This window comes from Pomacea canaliculata, linkage group LG4 (assembly GCF_003073045.1).
Source record: "Pomacea canaliculata isolate SZHN2017 linkage group LG4, ASM307304v1, whole genome shotgun sequence".
Lineage (NCBI taxonomy): Eukaryota > Metazoa > Mollusca > Gastropoda > Architaenioglossa > Ampullariidae > Pomacea > Pomacea canaliculata.
Window position 1 is genome coordinate 19,195,351 of NC_037593.1, and position 15,940 is coordinate 19,211,290.

At 34.8% G+C, this 15,940-nt stretch overlaps 1 protein-coding gene and 1 non-coding gene across 3 annotated transcripts in view; both read left to right on the forward strand.

Annotated features, from left to right (window-relative positions):
- The first annotated feature begins 30 nt into the window (after positions 1 to 30).
- LOC112563299 overlaps positions 31 to 15,940 on the forward strand; it is a 20,808-nt gene continuing 4,898 nt past the window's right edge. For both annotated transcript variants that reach the window (XR_003099003.1, XM_025237164.1), the window contains exons 1-22: positions 31 to 168; positions 712 to 1,682; positions 2,054 to 2,518; positions 2,921 to 3,093; positions 3,395 to 3,493; positions 3,857 to 3,938; positions 4,743 to 4,866; positions 5,143 to 5,252; positions 5,646 to 5,811; positions 6,836 to 6,933; positions 7,923 to 8,079; positions 8,410 to 8,478; positions 9,062 to 9,205; positions 9,869 to 10,035; positions 10,396 to 10,477; positions 11,407 to 11,481; positions 11,871 to 11,925; positions 12,226 to 12,356; positions 12,632 to 12,829; positions 13,143 to 13,225; positions 13,722 to 13,867; positions 14,043 to 14,389. Coding sequence is in view for 1 of the 2 variants with exons in the window: in XM_025237164.1 (XP_025092949.1) it covers positions 85 to 168; positions 712 to 1,682; positions 2,054 to 2,518; positions 2,921 to 3,093; positions 3,395 to 3,493; positions 3,857 to 3,938; positions 4,743 to 4,866; positions 5,143 to 5,252; positions 5,646 to 5,811; positions 6,836 to 6,933; positions 7,923 to 8,079; positions 8,410 to 8,478; positions 9,062 to 9,205; positions 9,869 to 10,035; positions 10,396 to 10,477; positions 11,407 to 11,481; positions 11,871 to 11,925; positions 12,226 to 12,356; positions 12,632 to 12,829; positions 13,143 to 13,225; positions 13,722 to 13,867; positions 14,043 to 14,389 (4,026 nt within the window). In the remaining variant the exon portion in view is untranslated. The remainder of the gene's footprint in view (positions 169 to 711; positions 1,683 to 2,053; positions 2,519 to 2,920; positions 3,094 to 3,394; positions 3,494 to 3,856; positions 3,939 to 4,742; positions 4,867 to 5,142; positions 5,253 to 5,645; positions 5,812 to 6,835; positions 6,934 to 7,922; positions 8,080 to 8,409; positions 8,479 to 9,061; positions 9,206 to 9,868; positions 10,036 to 10,395; positions 10,478 to 11,406; positions 11,482 to 11,870; positions 11,926 to 12,225; positions 12,357 to 12,631; positions 12,830 to 13,142; positions 13,226 to 13,721; positions 13,868 to 14,042; positions 14,390 to 15,940) is intronic.
- LOC112563412 lies at positions 7,488 to 7,680 on the forward strand. Its single transcript, XR_003099045.1, has one exon. It is a non-coding gene; the product is annotated as a U2 spliceosomal RNA (small nuclear RNA).

Genomic DNA, 15,940 nt, shown 5'->3' on the forward strand with positions numbered 1-15,940 from the left:
AGTCAGAGACTTCATGAAAGGGACGTCTGTGTATTGGGAGTGGACGCGCGAAACATCGAAACGTGAAAGATTAGCACTACAGAAATGGCTGCAATATTAAATCTTATACTTAAAGAGGAGGTTTCCGCCGATACATTGGTGAAGTGGCTGCAAAGTGAAGTAATTGATGTAAGTAAAAGGTACCCTCCCAAAAAAATGAAAACAAAAAGATAATCAGATATAGCAGATGTTCAACACGCAGTAGTGGGAAATGGACTTCTGAGGGGCAAAGCAGTGATGTCCAATCCATAAAACACTTGATAGATAACGTAAATTTCGAAACACGATGCATTACGATTTTAACTATATTGAAAAATGTCAGTCTTTTAAGTGACTGGTCATAGTAGTAGCACGCCGTCTAATATACACATATAACTCAGTATCTAATCAGTAGTAGAAAGTTGGGGGGGGGGGGGGAGTCTTAGACGTGGAAAGGAAGGTGGGGACAAAATGTCTCAGGCTGTTTGTATTCATTATAGATGTCAGTAAAACAGTGAGCTCTCAAGATAGGAGAAACGAATTAAGGCATATTATGCTTTCAGTAACAGCTTATGAAATTTTGCTGGTCTGTTTTTTTGGTGCATGTCACAGGTAAATTTTAAAAAAGGATTTCAGGTACAAGTGTAGAGACTTTTATGACGAATTACAAGGAATGAAACACCTCTTTTTCAGGCTTTATCTCTGTCTAAATTGGATGTCTACAAGAACATTCGACTAGAATTCATTCCCTACTTTTTAAACCATGTAAGAGAAAACACTGCTCATCTCTTTGAAAATGGACTTTCAAGTGGCCAGTCACCCGTAAAAAAGCTGTCTGCAAAGAAACCCAAGCCCGCCTTGAGATCTGTTAACCCATCTGCACGCCCTAAAAGAAGTAGATTATTTTCCAAGGATCAAAGTGAAAAAGAGAAGAATGCACCCTCAGAAATTAAGGTGAAAGATTTTGATGAAAGGAAACAGTGCATTCATGTTCAGCATTTGGCATGTGTAGAAAATTCAAGTGGTGCTGAAGCAAGACAGTCTGATTTAAAGTCTGTTCTTTGTCCTAGGGTTGCTGACATAGTGGACCCACACCAATGTGCCTCAGATATTTTAAAGACAAAGGATTTTAAAGACAATATTTTAAATGAAAATCTTATCCAGGGCCTTTCAGAATCATTACACGATGAAGAAACTTCTAATTCGTTTGAAAGAAGTAGAGATCTTTCTTTGAATTCTTTTGCTGTGTCTGACTCTCGGTCACCTGAAGTTAACATAATCAACACAGTCTCACCAGTCACCAGGAACAGGAAAAAGAAAAGTCAGATTCAGGATGGACAGGCTTCGCAACATATATCTCCACAGTTTCATTCAGCTCCTCACAGATACAACAGAACAGGACACAAACAAAATCTGAGCTTAGGAGAGTTTTTTAGTTCACCAGATTCTTCCTCTTACAGAAATGCAGAAACACAAAGGACATTAACTTTTACTGACTCATCACCTGAAGCTTCATGGTCTAGTACTAGAAAAAATGGAAGAAATACCAGCAGCAAGAAAAATAGAGGTCTCATAACGGACAAACAGGCACAAAACTTTTCTCAGACACGTCTAAATGATTTTTCTGTCAACAGTTTGCAAGATTTTCCACCATTAAATGTCAGGTAATGAACTGGGTTTTTTTTATTTATTTTTTTCATTTCCTTAAGTGTCAGAAAAGCTCTTTGATACTTTCCCCACTAGTCAAAAACATATTTTTGTAATGACAATTCTGTTAACGTCCATTGTGTTTGACCTTTATATTTGATTCTTGTTGGCCATTTTATTGTAATGTCTGTTACTAATATCAAAGCCTATCTTGATTAGCTGTCAGTGTGTGCTGCACAGTGCATAGAGCTGATTGTCAAGTGGGAGATGCACTTTGTAACTCATGAATTATTATGATAATAGTGTTGATGATTTCAGCATTCTAAAAAATATTTTTTTTGACAATTTTCAGCTGATTTTAATGTGCTGTTTTCTTTATGCTTTTCAGTTCACCTGATCCCATATCAGATATTTCAAGTGCTAACACATTAAATATCAAGACCCCTAGTTCTGCAAACAGTAAAAGTCCTTTATTTTCCAGTTCAGTAGGTTCAGTAGTTAAAATACAGCAAGACTGTGAGCCACAAGTGACACAGACCTGGTCATTGTTGAATGCTGTAAAGAAACAGAATCACCACAGTAAAAATCTCAGATACACAAATCTAAAACAGCCACGACGGATCTCACCAATAACTATCAGCAGTGTCAGCACTAATTCAGCAAACCCATTGTTCTCAGAAGCGCCTATTGAAGAACACGAGATAGTTGAACCTAAATTGCATGTGAGCACCAAAAGCGCCTCAAGGTTGCAAACTAACAAAGAGAACCAAAATGGATCAGATGCGATGGTCCCTATTGGTATCATGGACCAACAACCTGGTCATCTCAGAAGTGATTCTTCAGAGAAGCAGAGGTAAGAAATTGCTTCATAACATTAAAGCGCTAATTATGAATTGGCGTTACAATAAGACAAATCTTCTTGGTCCTATTCACCCCCAGTGGAGCATAGGGCTGCAACCACACCCCGCCATGGGACATTAATCTGTTATTTATAATGGCAACTTTGCCTCAGCCAAACTCATATGAGTTTCATGAGTATCACAGAGCTAGACAATAATAAAAAGAAAACCAATCACTTTTTCATTATGTGCTTAAATGGTGTGTATTAGCTGTTCATGGAAACAGATGGTTTTTATTTAATATTACCTTCCAGTGAAAATGCATGCAATGATTTTTGAAGAACAATGTAATCAGCATGTTACTGAAAGCAGACCTTCAACCTGAAAAAGCCATAGTAGTGCCCTCTGATTTGCAGAGCTGATGTTCTGAGTAAGGAAGAGGAAATCCTCGACAGTCCCAGAACTCCCAGCAAACAGGCATCAGGCAAGTCTGTTAGCATCATTCAGCTCATACAGGCAAACCCACAGAAAGTGACTTACAGAGATTTCCTGGACCTTTTTGTGTACACCTACTCTGCTTGTCTTGAGGGTAAGAACAGCACTAAAGTCTGAGACTAATCAATTCTTAATACTTTGCTCAGTGCCTTTTTTTAATTGTGAAATTTGATAAAACTTAAATACTTAATTGATATTTTTGTTCACAAGAACCCTGAACATTAAAGGGTATATCACATATACATCAGGTCCTTGGTCTGCTTATTCCTTGATTAGTTTTCTAGAACATTTGCCTTATTTAGCAGAACATAATTGTGCAAAAGTATTTGTTAGGCAGAATATACTGTTAAAATGTTTGGTTAATAAGTACTTATAAAAATATTTTTGTCTTCAAGCCCACCTGTTTCCTAACCTGACAGCGGAATTGTTCTTTATAACTCAGTTGCTGACTGTTCAGGGATGTAAGGAAATGCAAGATGAACAGAATTTTGCTGGTAAATACATTTAAGTCATGCATGCCAGGTTGGTTCAGGTAGGAGCATGCTTAATTTTTTTTAAAGCTTGATTTACAATATAAATTAGTTTTACAACAGAATTAATCTAGTACTTGATTATGTTTTGGCTGCATGTCAAAAATAATGATTGACAAGTGGTACTCTTTTTCCATTGAATACTTTGTTTTTGTTCATGGCTAAAATACTCATCAGATCATCCGCCATTACCCTCACCCTGAGGATACGGGTTAAAAGGATGTAATTGTATGAATCTTTAGACCAAAACCATTTACAAAAAAATATATAATTAAAAATAACATTACACATAAAATTACCAATACCAGATTTTTATTATTTTTACAGAAGACGTTGAGGATAAAAACTACTTCTTGACCATACACAATGCAGTGTATTTTGCAACTGGAGTCATGAGGCATCACGTACAGTAAGTTGTTTTAAATATATTTTAAAGGATATTATTACTTTCATTTGTAGTTGCAATTCAGGTTTTGATTTTGATTGTCATTCCACCAAAAAGCATATGAATGACTTGCAGATATGGCAGACCACCCTTAAATTTATCTTTTTTCTGTACATGTATCTTTAACAATTAGCTTTATTATCATTATTTTACAGTTGGCATACATGTCACTGATTTTCAGGAATGATGCTTGATTGTTCATTCACAATTTAATTTTAAATTTCCAGTAAACTAAACCTGTTCTTAAAACCTTAAAGCTGCTTAAAATTCAACTTTTACGATAAAATTTTAAGATTTAAATTGCTGCTGTAACCTTTCATCTTGCAGAGAAATTTTCATAAGTTTGTTTTTGACATTTGAATGTAGTATCACCAAATTCAGGGATGTTGCCTTGATACAAGGTCAAATACAGAGTAGGGCCATTAAACAGTAGTCCAGTAATCCGTAAATTCACTTAAGCTGTGCAAAATGCTTGGATCCCAATTAATTTCAAGACCATTAATCACAATTTAACATGTAGCATGCAGCATTGCGATTGCGAGATTAGGGCGCTGCTTTCAAAATGGCGACTTGTTTTCAACACATGAGAAAGGATTGTGATAAAAAAGCATTTATTTTTTCATTATTTATTGTAATTTATGCATTGTCAAAAAATATTTGAGCCACGGTTTGGACTCCATGGCCCTACACTGAACATCTAGTTCAGATATGTTATGTACATTTGATGAAAAAGCAATCTTGCTGAATTATTTTATTTATTGATTACAGGCTTTTGAGCAAACTTGACCAAACAACACTGCGGCTGCTTTCGGACAATCCACGTGTGGCAGATTTTGCTCCTGATCTGCAAGATCAACTAAAATCCTTTCTCGAATCAGCTTTAGAAAAAACTGTAAGGTCATAATGTTTTGGTATAATGCACTGAATATTTTTTGCTTTCCATTTATTTGTGCAACTCAAAAGTCAGCCTGAAATGGTCTGATTTTATGTGAGAGTATTGTACATCAGGAGCATTTTGTACCAAGTGAAAAATAAAAACCCAAATAATAAACCTCAGCATGTGAACAACCAGCATGGCTATATTGTGTGGTCTTTGTCAAGATTTTGTAGATACAAAACTGTTGTGCAGAATGTAGCTGACTGATTAATAGTGGAGATTGCATTGCAGAGTACAAGCATGTCCTTCACCACAATACCAGGCGTGGCCTTTCAAGCAGAAACTGACAATCGAAAGAATTTCCCAAATGACAGGACATTTCACTTGTTTAAAAAACAAAGGTGAGGGAAATATAAACATAAGAGACAATAAAACAATCACTTGTTCAGTGTATGAATTCCATTGTAAAGATTATAAAACAAGACACAATGAATAAAGTGACAAGATTTAATTAAGCATTACATTTCCAGAGATTTTGTATTTGATTTTTGAGTCGTTTACGATAGTCTTTTAATCTTTTTTTTTTTTTTTTTGGTAGTGTTTTATGCTTAAAGTGATGATGTAGAAGTTTGAAACTTTAAGAAAATGTTGCCTTGAAAAGCAGTACTCTTTTGTGTTTTAGAGGTAAAGGTTATATCTCAAGTACACTGTGTTGGCATTGTAACTGATAGTAATTTGAATAACGTTGAGATAAAAATATAAAACAGTATAATGACATGGAGATATTTTCACAGGGATCTGTTTTATGAAGTATTGAGAGAATGGGAAGCACAGCAGTCGGTGCCAGGATGGAGCTTAGAATCACATCTTGGGAACAAAATCAGGGGCTTGGTAGGAGCCAAGACAGAGCTGGCCAACTATTTACACCTGACCCGGCTATTTCTGTCACAGCTTATTTCTGTGTGTAGTACTTAATTTATTTGTGTAAATTTAGTTGTTATTTTCTTTTTTTCTTAAATAGAGGATTATTATAGTTTACTTTGGCTTTTTTAGATATTCTTGATCAGATTTTTTTTTTATTTGTGGCTTAATGTCATTGTTGACTTGGCAGTGAATTTTAGTGATATCTTTCAAATGTCACCAAAATACTAAATATAGGGATAATGGTCCTGTAGTTTGATGCATCTTGATTTTTAAACATGTTTTGAACTGATAACCATTGAAATAACCGTGTTGATAAAAATCTGCTTTTGTGCCCTGAGAAATAACTAAAATCACTAGAACAATTGTAAATAATGATAAATAAGATAAATATGATTTTACTTTTTACTTTTTCTTGATTAAAGTTTACTTCTCAAAATCAAAAATATTTTGCTCACTGAGGTGAGCACTCAACAAAAATTGTTCGAAACAGAGCTCACAGTATCACAAAAACATATTCTGGTGGTATTTTATGATGAATAGGCATGAGAAATATTAATTTTTCTTTTTAAACACACCTGGATTTATCAGCAAAACAGGAAGTAACAAAAGGGCAGTATTTATAGAAATTTATAAAAATAGCATTATCTGCATGTCAGTGGATTGATCTCTGCTTTGTTCAAATGTGCCATGTGTTGCCCTTTAAGGTCAGCGTCCCATAATCTCAGGAATGACTCGTGGGTTTTGTGGTGTCTCAAGGTGTTATAGAGATATTTGCAAACATGGCACCCATTAGAAAACTATAATGGAGGAAACAAAATTTTCAAATGTCAATAACTGCTACGAAAATGCTCAAGAATAAATAAATTCAGTCTGTCATTTATTAATGTGTAAAAATGGGCATGTATGGTTTCTTATTCCACATACAGTACTATTTCACTTGCATTGCGAGAAAAGAAAAGTTGCTTATTTATTTTAAATATTATCATCAGGATATTAACAAAGGTTGTTTGCTTTGTGTTCATTGCATAACCAAATTTATTCGTGTTAAAATGTTTAACAGATGTGCAAAGGAGACCAGAACCTTAAGGCACAGGAAGATTCTGAGACAATCTCTCTTCTGGTTGAACTGAAAGAAACAAATCCAGAAAAATATATCAAGTGAGAAAAGCAATTTCATTCATTGGTATTCCCCAACAACATTTTCCCATTATCCTTGCATAAAGTTTCACCTCTTATTTTTCATTGTTTTTAATTTTGTTTCCACTCAAAGTGCCAGAATCAGAAGTCAAGAATGCAGTGCAAGGGAGCTATACTTTCCAAAATATAATAATAATACATTAACTGCAGGCAAATGACGCCAGTTTGCGTGCTCTGTGTAGTCAAGACCGGTAACTCAACCATATTTACGTTACTGCCATAAATGTGCGAGATCAATTGTCTTTCCATAGTTTTCATGGCTTACTTCCCTTTGAATTCCTAAACATTTATTTCAAGCAAAAGAATCAATAACTAAAAAAACATCGCTTTTTACATGAAATATAAAAATTACAATAATCTATTATATGCTCTTGACGATTTAATTATTGAATTTATAGGATAGTAGCTTTAATATTAAATTACTTTTTCATGTAAATGTTCACATTTTATTATGAAAACCATTAATATACCAGATAATTCTTTGAGTGGGTTGTGGCGAGCCGCCCAATACCGTTATCGCTTCTCGGCCTTTTGGCTAAGATCAAAGTGTAGTATCTGTTCTTATCAGCTTAATATCTGATACGTCCTCCATTGGGGGACTTCGATATTAAACTGATTTTTGAAACATGACGGAGTGTTAGGGGCTTGCTCCACCTCTGTCACGGGTCGGCCTGGTATTGCAGTACCTCCAGGATTGGCCCACTCCCCTCATGGGGAGAAAATAAACAAATGTCAGTGAAATAGAGTAGTTGTCTCCTCACGGGGAAAGTAGGTAATGGAAATGCAGATGCTTTCCCTCAAGGGGAGAACATGATGTACACACGTGAGTGATATGAATTAGATGTCTCCTCACGGGGAGAACAAAAAATGTCTGTGTTAAGAATTAGGAGAACATGAATGACATGTCAGTGTTATGAACGAGGAGCTGTAGTCATGTTGACGTTCTGCAGGCTCCAAGAACGAATAAGTCAGCCGTCGGCGAGTGGAGGGCAGTGTTCTGTCACTTTCCCTGGCCATCAGCGGTTCTTTCGAGATTTTATCGTTGTTGCCGCCAATCCCGTCTTGAACCATCACTTGTCCAGTCTACTCTCTATACGCATAACTGAAGTATGTCGACAATTTGCACTTTGTTTTTGTTTTTTAATCACTCATCAAAATTATGAACATAAAATGAATATAATAGTCTTGCTATTAATAACATATACTTTTTAGTTTTTAATATATCAATCTTTTTTCCAATTTTGTTTTTTAGATATATTTATTAGGAGGAATTATTATTACTGCCTGTTAAAAGTAAGATGTGTTCTTCAAACCCTATTTACAGATAGAATACTGTATGCCATTTAAATTTACTGGATAAGAAATAAATGATTTTGAAAATGTAACGTAATAAACTTGCTTCTCGTGAGGTTTAAAAGATCATTTTTTTCTCACCAGCTGAATAGAACGGAGTTTGGCGAGGAGGTATTAAGTAGTCAGGCAGATCTGGTGCCAGATGATATGGAGGTATTTTTTCCTATCATCTTTAATTTTCTTGACATCCCAAACATGAATGTTTTTAGATGTGGTCATGCGATAACTTTGTAAGAGAGAAGCATTAGTATATGATTTATTTTTTTTAACCCATTTAAGGTCTGTTAGAAATATTTATCCGCAAGTCAGTGTCTGTAAATGTCTACACTATAGGAATGTTGTAGTTCCTTGCTTTAATCATTCTTTTAACAGTCATACTGTAAATGTGGCATAGTTATTCATCTTTTTGTAGAGTAAATGTGTTGTCTGTTGTGACATTCCTGAACCCATTAATTAACCTGTTTCAGTTATATCACACTATTGATTACATGACAATAAAATCAAATTAATACTTCAAGGTAATTAAGATAAATAATCAAAGCTACTGGGTTGGCATTGGCAGTGATTGCTATTGTGAAGTTTTATTATTATTTGTGGTACTTAATTTGCATCAAATTCCATTTAGATTGCCTCCTCCACTTTTTGATGGTAAACACTTGTGGGATTTTTAATTTGCTTTATTATTTAAATAGTAAGTTGTCAGCATACTTCAATTATTTGCTTGATATGTTGCCAGATGGAATGTAAAACATTTGCATCAACTCTGCTAACTTTGAGGCTGCTTGCTCGATTCCTGGGGTTTATCACCTTCTTACCTTATCAGAGCCCTGATGGACTTCCTCAGCCTCTGTTGCAGGACTGTATCACAGTCAGAAGTGTTGTAAGTTCTGCATAAACAAACTGAGAGGAGTTTGGCGGTCAGATGAAAATGTGGCAGCAGTGTTCAGTCTTATTTAGCTAAACGCCTTTCATTGTAAAAACATGTTGATACTGCATTCCACTAAATGAAACTGAGGTTTTCATTTATTTTTTAAGAAGCATTTAAGAATATGTATATTTTCAAAAATCTCACATATAAAATCGAGTTATTTACGCCGTTGATGTATCTAGCTATTTTTTTCAAGCTTTAAAATATTAACCTACAGCTGTTAGCTCTTGGAACAGCTACAACTATCCACTACAATGTTTCATGACATGAATAAATAGGCTCCCTATTATGACAATGCCTCATCAATAAATGCTTTGAAATTCTCATGTGATTCCAGCATTTGTGGAGACTAGTGCCTTCAAATTTTTAAATGTAGATCAATAAAAATAATTGTTTAAAGAAATCAATGAGCATTTTTATGTCAGACTTATGACATTAGTACCCTTCAAGCTTGTTTTGGTTTAGCCTTCAAATTACAATATATTAAACTATTTCAGATAGGTCAGTTTATTAACACTTATATTATTGAGCTCATGTCCTTGGCCATTCTGTATGAGCCAGTTTCTGATTTTGGTTTTTTATAGTTCTTGTCAGTTATTTTTAAAACTGTTGCAGGTACCTATGCCTTTGGACTTGGGATGGTATGTTCAAGCTGCACTTAAAAGTGGTCGACTGTCCCTTGTCGTACCATGGGTGGTTGAATTTCTTGGTCAGATGGACACAGGAGCATATCTGCTTGAGAGTTTTCAGCATCTTTTTCATTTGCTACAGTCTATACTTCGGTAAATGAAGAGAGTGGTTAACCGTAAACTGATTAAGGAAATATTGTCTCTTTAATATCTATTATGGTTAAATAAAAGTTATGAAAACTTTTATATATATTTTTTTAACACCTTTCATCCTCTGCCAAAGTTAAACAAAAGACAGTAAGACATCTTCCATTCATTTCATTAACTCGGATTCCCACTTCTTTGATGAATCGGGAATCGAGACAGACAAACTAATATCCTGAATGAGTTGTCTAACCTTTTTATTCACACATATATATATAATTATTTAAAATGTGTTTTGTTTTATGGGTTTTTTTTTAAATTCTGCATAAATTACCAAAATAATAAAGAGATGTTTCCTGCTTTACATAGGTTAGTCTGGCAACAAATGAAAGCAAATGGATTCTCATACAGTGGTCTCTTGATTGTGACTTCTATTGGCTGGCTTTCTGATGTGAGTTTTAGTGTGTGTGTGTGTTATCCGTGTTCAGGATATGAGGAAGGAAGAATCAATAATAAATTAAAGTTACAGTAGAACTTCTTTAAGTCGACCTTCCTCAAGTCGAAATTCTCCTTAACTTGAATTTTAAACATCAATTCAAATCAAATCAAAATCAAAACAGACTTTATTGTCTGTCCAGGAGACCCAGGACAGAAATTTGTCTTCGCTCACAAGGGCAGGCATACATATACAGACATTTAACACACAGTTAGGAGTAAAGAAGTGTAGATTGCACCGTTCCATCAAAGCAGTTTATGTTTATCCTAACAACAAACCTTGGGTGACCAAGGGCCTAAAAGCAGTGCTTAATTGGTTGGTTTCCCATTAAAGCAATGCATATTCAACTTCATAGCTCGAATCGGCCTAGCCAAAAACTTCCGCAACTCGAATAATTTTAAGCTGGTCAGCATGTTGAAACCATTTGAAAATATGTTAAAAAGTGTAAAATTGTGTACTCCTCCCTCATCAACACTGCACTCCCTTATTCTCCTTTCTGTGTAGGAAACACGTTTGTGATAAGCACAACTCTGTCTCCACAGGGTACCAGAGTGTTTTTAAAAGAATGACAAGAAATGAACATTTGGTTAAAAATTTAAATGTCCACTGTGAAAAAAGTGTTCTTTTTTCGATGAACTTAACTCGAACCTTCCGTAACTCAATTTTTTTTCATCAGTCCCTTGAAGTGTCGACATAGAAGTTCTACTGTATTCATTATTATTGGTATTATTGTTCAAGATTACTTGAATATTACTTAAATACATGCGGGTTTTAAGTATTCTCAGAATGGCTAATAGCTTTGCTTTGATTTCAAAATTGTGGAAAAGCTTGGAATCCATCTGTTATATCTGTTTGCACTCAAAACTAACAAACGTATGCTGCAGCTTGCTTGTTTGCCTGGACTACCAAGCAACACTGAAATGGATCTTTTTGTTCCATCCGTAGATTGTGGCTCTGTTGTAAGTATGCTGCTAACTTAATGTTTGTGGCTGTGTTGTCATGTTAAGAATCAACCTTTTAGTGTCCTTGTTTGTTGTATTAGTTTTTGAATTCATGAAAGACACTTGAGATCATTTTCCTAAATTTTGTTCAACAATTTTTACAGTAAAACATGGGTTAGCAATAGGTTTTTTTATTTATTTACATATTTATTTTTATGATTGTTTACATTTTTCAGGATATAAAAGCAGGATTATTTTGCATCCTGTTTATTCACATTGCATTGCATTTAACATTTGTAGCATAATACATAAAACTTAATAAATAAAGTGATACCCAATTTTGTAGCAGCTAAGATAAACAACACTCTTCATAAAATAATGGTTAATGTGAATATCTTTCATTACAGGATGCTATATGTATGGTTACACAGGACCTTTTTTACTCCTGCTGTCCTTACTTAGGTAAGCTTTTTGATTAAAGAAAGTTTTAGCATTTCTGTTGACATTAAGGGAAATGCTGGAAGATTAGTTATTCTAGTACATTCTTTTTTCCACTGTGTTCACTCATGGCTTTGTTCCATAAGCGTAATGGTTTAAACAGCAGTTTGAGCTATTTAAAAAATAGTAAGAATTTAAAAGGAAGATATGTCTTAGATTTTTTAGTAATTTTGCAGTGAAAAATAAAAGTATGTTGCTCTGATTTGTCCTTAGTCCAGATTAATGACACTTTTGTTCTTATTTCCTTATGCTTTTTTCACTCAGGTGAAATTCGATACCTTTTGTCTGAATTTTCTATTGGAACCAGGAGCAAAACCACAATACGAAAAATTACTTTGTCAGCAGTAGATGCTGTACCACCATCTGCTGAGAGAGAAACCTCAAAAAATTTACAAGTAACATTTACGCCTCTTTATTCTTGTATCATTTTCAGTTATTCTTCTTATCTCTAACATTATTAACAATGGAAACACGTTTGTCTTTGCTGTATGATACATTTATAAGTGAAGTCAACCAAGTAACATGACTATGTTACACAAGCTTAGGAATAAGTCTTTAATCAACTCTTAATGTTTGATTTAGATAATTTTTTTGAAAATATTGATTTATATTTTGTTTTATTGTAAGATTTAAAAAAATATGATTAATGTTTTTAAAAATACCTGTTCAGGCTAGCCTGGAGGAAAGCTTTTTCCATCTCCATCCATCTTCGTTACGGCGGACTGTGGAATTTGTTGCTGATCGAACAGCCTCCAATTTTATCAAACAAATGCGTGCTTCATTTTTGCCAGAATCTCTAGCCAATTGTAGAGAAGAAGCAAGAAATCTTGCATTCAGCTTGAGCACTAAATCAAATGGGAATCCCAAGGTATGGAAAATAATTTTTCTTTTAGTTGTGTTCATGTCCAGAATTCAGTTGTTTATGCAACTGACAGTCTTCTATCATTCTTTTAAACTTTTTGGTTTGCACAGCATGTTTAAATGTGATTTTTTTTCTCAGGATGGCTTTCCATAATGTTCCAGAGTAGACAAAGGTATAATTTTAAAAGGTTGCATTCCTGAGTCATGTGAGGCATATCATTTTATATAAAAAAAAAACAAACTGTGACAGTACATTGTGAAAATGAGATATCCTGCATAAGATAATTAATATTCTGATGTTGAAATTTTGTGTTGAGCAGGAAAATGTACAACAGGAGCTTAACTGTCTTGCTCAGAGTATTTGCCTGAGACAAAGAGATAAAATAATGGAGTTACAAAAGAGGTTAGTACAATATCAACGTCCAGATAAAGAAGGCCCCTAAAGACTCTGTTCAGAAAATATTCTTACTCGAGTGTTCCAAATGTTAAATATCCAGCTGTGGTGTTTTTTTGGTTTTTTTTGGCCTTCGTGTTGATGGAGTTTAAAACTAGTATAAGGATATTGTGAAATATTTCCAAGCAAACTTTAGACTATTAAACATTGTACATTCATACAGTTTGCTTACTGACATACAGAGAATGTGAAAAATGGACTCCAAAAGAAAGCATTAAACTAAGATTTTTCTATTTTCATATAACAAGAGAACAAAGAGTTTTTATTTCATAAAAAGAAAGAAAAAAAGAGAAAGAGGATTGTTCTTTAACTTTAGTCCTACATAAGTCCTAATGCATTGTAAATGTTATATCCATTGTCTCTCTATATGAATACACATTGTATGAACACACATATTGTGCAAAACTATGTCTGGATAGTTTTGTTATTCCGATTTTTTTCTCAGTTTCTGTCAGCCACGCATCAGCACCTCCTTACAACTACTGCTGTCTGAAGACGAGAGTAAAGTCGTCATCTCTTGTGCAACAGCCATCGCTTGCCGCACTGCCAGGATGAAAATTTTGCATTGGCTTAAAACTTATGTCACTGTTGGTATGTATCATTTTGCATTTTTTAGTATTTATTGTGTGATCTTATCTCTGAGCAATAGAAAAAAATAGTGCTAATCTGTTTCTGATGCACATATCTACATTTTGTGTTTCGGATGGGATGGTATAATTTTTCAAGTAACATCATAATTATTATCATAAAATATTACTTTTTCCAGCTATGTATTCAAGAGAAGTCATGGATGAGTGGGTGCACTATAAGACTTCATCACACAGCAGTGCCATACAAACTAGAAAAAAAGGGGAGGAGCCTGGAGACAAGATATGCGCCGTGGGCAGGCTTCCTCTTGATGTCAGCTGTCAGGGAAACAACTTATCTCTTTGTGACCTACCCGAGAAGCCAAAAAATAAAAACTCTGTAAAGAACATTAAGGATATTGTTTATGAAACCATACTTCTGTCTAAAAGTGACGAAATAAAGCCAACTGAATCAGGTTCAGCAGACACAGAGATGACTACATCACATCCTGTAAAAATGATGTGTGATCTCCTGAGAGATGGGCAGGTGAGGAAGTTTGTGCCTTTTCATGGATTCTTCTATTTGAATACATCTTCCTGGTCATGACATTGAACAGTAAGCCTAACATAAGTGTGTGTGTGTGGTGGTGTGAAGGGGGGGGGGTGGATTTGTGTGGATGAGTTATTCTAATTAAGCCTGGCCTAAAGTTTTTGTACAGGTCATTTATTCGAGTAAGATTCATACCGAATCCTTTATCCTCTGCATTGTATCATATTTCTCTGTTTGCAGTGTACACATGCATGCTACAGCCCTTAAAGTCGGGAACATAGATCCAATAGGTTCACACAAGTGATCAAATTCAGATTCTTTCAGCATTGTTGATGTGCTTAATCATGTTTTACTGAAGATTTGGTCAACTTGTAAATTCCTTTCTGCCTGCAGCCACAATGCCGTTTCTTTGGCTATAGAAAGATTTAGAAGTTTGTTTGATTTTTTTTTAAAAGTCTTCTACTTAACAACTTTAAGGTGGGATGCCTATACGGTAAAATGTGATTTTCTGGTGCCATGGTCGTTTTTGAGTTAACACCAGATTTGCGTACTTTGACATATATTAAAACAGATCCTGATGTGTTTTTGTTTTAAAATTTGTGTTTTGATGCTTTATAAAATATTTTTTCACACCTACCCCCACCGATTTTGTCTCCAAACCTCGTGCTGATACCGAAAATGGCTCTTGTTTCAGCCTTGGTTACGCACAGTTCGATCGCGCGAAAGCCGACATGTTGTATACCGTTTGAACCGGCATTCTCTTCCCTAGTTCGCTATACAAGTGAAAGGCCAATGGTAACAATTGTTTCTAAGCTATTTTTAACTAAATGAGGTCACTCTTTTTCGTATTGTCCACTGCTATTGGCTCACACTGTAGTTTCCGGTGCAAAATTTTGAAACGGTGCGATCCGATTGGGTCTTGACCCTAGCAATGAACACTTCCGTCGACATCAAAATGGCTGACATTTGTCGATTCATTCCAATTCAGTTGTGATCGGCGCATAGTTTATTAAATATCGTTGAATTTATGAGTGAGAAAAATAAATCATGCTGTAAGAAACATTCTTTGGAGTTGAAAAAGCGAAATACAGCGACTACACAACGAAATAACACGAGTGTTGGGAAGTAGCACATGCCGAAATGACATCGCGATGATGTGCAAGTAACGACCGTCCCTGACAATTTAATAAAATTCCGATAGTAACATCTTTTAAATGTGGGGAAATTTAAGATTTTAAAAGGTTTTTATTATAAATTTTGAAACGCAACGATACGGCACACTGTAAATTTTATTTAGCGAGTCCATAAATACTTTTTGTTCCCCGACCCTCCTCCATGCCTCGCTTACTGAGTACACTTGTACGATATAATAAACATTTCTGGAGATTTTTGCCCAACCTGTTTTTGTGGCAGAACGAACTATAAAAGTTTTCTGATGGATATTTCCTGCCCATAACCATTTGATCACGATTACATAGAAATGGAAACTTAACAGTAGCGTCACTATCAGTAAATCGTGGAAGTTTCAATAAATTTGGCTATGCGGTA